At 39.3% G+C, this 4,534-nt stretch overlaps 1 protein-coding gene across 1 annotated transcript; it reads right to left on the bottom strand.

The window, feature by feature from the left end:
* Positions 1-1,205: 1,205 nt before the first annotated feature.
* Positions 1,206-4,156, bottom strand: LOC21384240 (receptor-like protein EIX2). The gene is made up of 2 exons (XM_010088891.2): positions 2,580-4,156; positions 1,206-2,394 (listed from the first exon to the last, which is right to left on the bottom strand). The coding sequence occupies exons 1-2, from the start codon at positions 4,154-4,156 to the stop codon at positions 1,206-1,208; spliced, it is 2,766 nt and encodes a 921-aa protein (XP_010087193.2).
* Between the last annotated feature and the right edge of the window lie 378 nt (positions 4,157-4,534).

The following is a 4,534-nucleotide window of genomic DNA, read 5'->3' as shown; positions in this document are numbered from 1 at the left end:
AGAGCAAGACTGATCGTTTTCCAACACTGTCCGTAATAACTCGTGACATTCTGACAACTCTAGTGTCAACGGTAGTATTGGAGCAAGCATTTAGTGCAAGTAACCGAATTCTTGACGAGATGAGAAGCAAAATGCATCTAGATATCTTGGAGGGGCTAATGTGCGTTAAAGACTGGGAAGATGTCAGAAGACGAAAACAACAATACATGGATGATTCAATGCAATAATATTTTTCTAACTTAGAAATAACAGAATCTTCTGGAAGCACTTAGGTTTGTAATTTACTATTCCTTCCTACCGCACTCTTTTTTCCTTCGCTAAGGTTTTGTCCCGATCTCCCTACGGGTTTTACTTGGCAAGGTTTTTAATGAGGCAGTCATTTATGTGTACTTATTCATATTATGTCAATTCAATAAAATCACATCTTTTGAGGGCATATGATATATTTTCTTTTTTTAATTAAATCTAAAAAAAAATACAATTTGTTGGACCGGCCCGTGAAGAGCCTGGGCCCAAGCCCGGCCCTGGCCCATATGGACTAGGGCCGCGGGCTTGAGTTTTTCCTCTCAGGCCCGACCCTGCCCTGTGCAGGGCCGTGCCAGGCCCGGCCTTGGCCCCTCACGGGCCTGGTATTGGACGTGCCGTGCCAGCCCGGCACGGCACGTTTGACACCTTTATCTTTAGTTAAAGGTAAAACGAAACAAATTGTCATTTATTATTCAGCGTAATCTACTTGTCGTTTCATGTTTGAGGTTACAACTTACGATGACATCGGATGTCGTTTGGGAATTTTTGTTGTTACTTTTTGTACAATTTTATTACAAACTCAACCATACAGAAAAAGAAAATATCATAATGTTCATATAGAGTCCTCAAGGTGTTTACTTTTATGCGGTGTATCATACTTTACAAGTACATGCTTACTTTTGTTACCAATTCTAGAGGAGAAAGGAAAAAACATGTAGACAATTTGGAGAGCCTTCTATAGTATGCATTATATAACTCCAACTTCTAATACTTGGGTGGGAAGCTAATTACGCCTCAACATGATAGTTGTTCCTAATATCAAAACAATACGAAAATGCAGTCAGAAAATATTAGTTGCTAAAATATGAATATGATTATGTGATTAAAAAAAGAAAGAAAGAAAGAAAGAAAGAAAGAGTACACACAAGAAACCATTTTTTTTCTAGATGACTTACAATTTAGTGTTCTCTCTGTAATATTGGCTTGAGCAATGCTCTAGCTCTCTTGCAGATCAATTCCTTTTTATCATCAAAGAAGCGAAAATAGGCATGTCTCCAAGAACTATTGAGTAGTAAACTGCCACATAGTCCCCAAAATCCCACAAAAAATCCAATCCCGACACTAACACCAAAGCCAAAGGTTATGAACCCATTATCATCTTCTTCATTCTCGTTGCTTCCACCGCTATCGGTGACTTGACCCCGGTCTTGATCAATATCATCTCCTGGGCAGTATTTTGTGAGTGGTGGTCCACAGAGTTGAAGATTTCCTGTAAATGAAGAGGCATTGAAGCTCTGCATTTGGGTGCTTAGTGGAACTCTGCCACTCAAGTTGTTGTAGGACAAGTCCAAATAGCTCAGAAAATTCAAGCTAGAAAAGCTTGTCGGAATGCTACCCGAAAGCCTGTTTCTTGACAAGTCCAGAGATTCCAAAAGGCTCAACTTATCAAAGTTAGGAATGCCTCCAATCAAGTTGTTCCTTGACAGGTTTAAAGACACTAGTTTCAAGAGATTAGTGATGTTTTCAGGAATAACCCCACTTAAGGAATTGCTCGAGATATCGACACTTCTAAGAAGCTTAAGATTTTGACCGAATTCGATCTCTATTCCTTTCCACACCACTTGCACAAACCCAAGAATTATGTTGTCTGTCACCTCATAAGACATAGCTGTCATGTTATTCAAACATTTTGGAATGACACCAGATATGTTGTTATGTGAGAAGTCCAAAACATGGAGAGCAGGTAAACTACATAGGCTCAAAGGCAGGCTTCCACTAAACTCGTTGTGCCTTGAGCGTAGAACTAGTAACTTAGGCAAGTTTTGCCCTGCCAATGTACTAGGTATTCTACCAGATAACCTGTTCCTTCCAAGATCAACAACCCTCAATTCTTTACAGCCCTCTAAAGATGGCATTTCTCCGGACAAGTTGTTCTCATGCAAACGTAACAACATAACGTTTGGTAAGTGGCTTAAGGAATTTGGTATTTTCCCAGAGAAGTTATACTTTGCCAGGTTCAAGAAGAGCAGTCCTTGAAATTGAGTCCAACAACTGGGAATTTCTCCTGAGAGTTGGTTATCAGAAATGTCAAGATGAGATAATGATGGAGATTGTGATTTGCACAAGGATGACAGAGACTCTGAGAACCTGTTTTTGGAGACAATGAACATGCTTAGGCTTGGAGGAATAAGCGGGATTGGACCGTCCATGCGGTTAGAACTCAAATCCAGTGAAAAATAAGTGTAATTGTTGAAGATAGATCCGGTAGCTTCCCATTAATTTGGTTGGAAGAAAGATTCAACTCAGTTAAGCTGGTTGAAAGATCCCAGAACCCTTCAGGTATTGAGTCTGAAATTCCTGCGTTTGCCATATGAAGAGACCGAAGTTTCCTTTGTGATAGAAGCCATTTTGGAAAGGCAGGGCCCACTTTGCAAGAGATCATGACTACTGAGTCAAGTTGAAAAGGTGGAATCCAATCTGAACTCAGGTTCAAAGACAATGGATTTTGAGATATGTCGAAAGACTGCAAACGAGAGAGGTTCGAAAAGTGGGCTTCTGTTAGGATACCATCCAAGGAATTTGAAGAAAGAAGCAGCACTTCAAGGCTAGAAAGTTGCCCCAGACTCTCAGGCACAGATCCACTCAGTTGATTGTTGGAGAGAAATAACAATCGTAGAGATGAAAGTCCCGAAAAATCTGGTAATGAACCATTGAGCTTATTAGAAACTAAGCTCAAGGAATCTAGCTTGGAAAACTGGCCAAGACTTTTTGGGAGAGGACCACTAATATTTGTACCATCTATGTACAACTCTACCAAGGATGTAAACTTTGTAAGATCAGGAAATGGTCCCCAAAAGGGGTTGCCACTTAAAAGCAGGTGCTTAAGGGTCTTCTCAGAACATGACAAGTTTTTCACAGAATCGTAAAGTCTATCTGAAAGTCTATTTTCCCATAGATTTAGTGATTCCAAGCTACATAACTTCCGAAAAGATTTTGGTAGCCCACCTTCCAGTTGATTATAGGAAAGATCCAGAGACACTAGAGAAACCAGGTTTGTGAAAACATCTGGGATTGGACCTTTCATCTGGCATGCACTTAATCCAATTTGAACCAGATTGGTGCTGATATTCGACAACCAATAAAATATCGAAGGATCAAAGTGGTTGTCAGAGAGATCAAGAAGTTCAAGTGAGTTGGAAAAATTGTTGAGCATAAATGAACTAGGATTGACATTAGTAAGACCGCATGAAGATAATCGAAGCTCTAACAAATAAGGAAGCTTGTTTATAGATTGCGACCAATCGACAACTTCAGAAAGATTTAGACGCGACAAGTTGAGGTATCTCAATGAAGGTAAACGAGACAACCAATCAAGATCAGTGACATTAAGTTCAATGTTCATAGAAAGATCAAGAGTGTGCAAATCCGTAAGATTTCCAAGCTGGTGGGGGATTGTTCCAACAAAACCGACACTTGCAAGTTTGAGGTGTTTCAATAGAGCAACAGAGCCAATAAAGTTTGGAATCTCAAGTCCATCGAAACTGTTAAAACTGAGGTCCAAATAACTCAAGTATTGGAGTTCAACAAGTGAAGGAATGATCCCACCTGACAATGGTTGCTCCTCGGAGAAGACATCAGAAATGTTGTGACTGAGATCAAGCATGATGACACGACCGGTTTCGTTGTTGCCTGTGATTCCTCTCCATTGGCAACAATCTGTTTTGGTTTCCCAAGAGGAGAGAACATTTGACTCATCACCTAGGCCTTGTTTAAACTTGAGAAGAGCATTCTTTTCCTTCTCTATGCACCCATTAATCTTGGAAGTCCCAGCACTTGAACAGACAGAAAAAACCATGAGCAAGCATACAATCCCAACATGAGCTGTGTAAAGGGACCTTTGAGTTATCATGGCTAAAGAAAACGATGAAGACAATGAAAAGTTTATGGTGTGTGAAAGTTATTCTATAGACTTTGGAAAGTGATGAAAGCAAAACGCGTGATATCTCACTCTTATTCTATGAGCGATCTGTTTGAAATACATAATTCTTGTTTTCTGCTGAAAGTTTAGACAAAGTTGTAAACAAACTATAATAGTGTTAAGGTAGAGGAATGCGTTTACTTTCATTTTTCTTGTCATACTCGTTTATGCATAATGCTATTATTTTAAGTTCTTAGTCAAGTATTTGCTCCAAAAGAATAGTATTAACAATAATAATAATACGAATTTAATAATCGTGTAGTATAGAAAATTCGCGTCTTATCCTTTCTTTGCTCAAGCAATTGAAAA

Source organism: Morus notabilis, unplaced genomic scaffold (assembly GCF_000414095.1).
Source record: "Morus notabilis unplaced genomic scaffold, ASM41409v2 Scaffold2585, whole genome shotgun sequence".
In the NCBI taxonomy this organism is placed as follows: Eukaryota; Viridiplantae; Streptophyta; class Magnoliopsida; order Rosales; family Moraceae; genus Morus; species Morus notabilis.
This window is presented reverse-complemented; position numbering and strand designations above follow the sequence as displayed.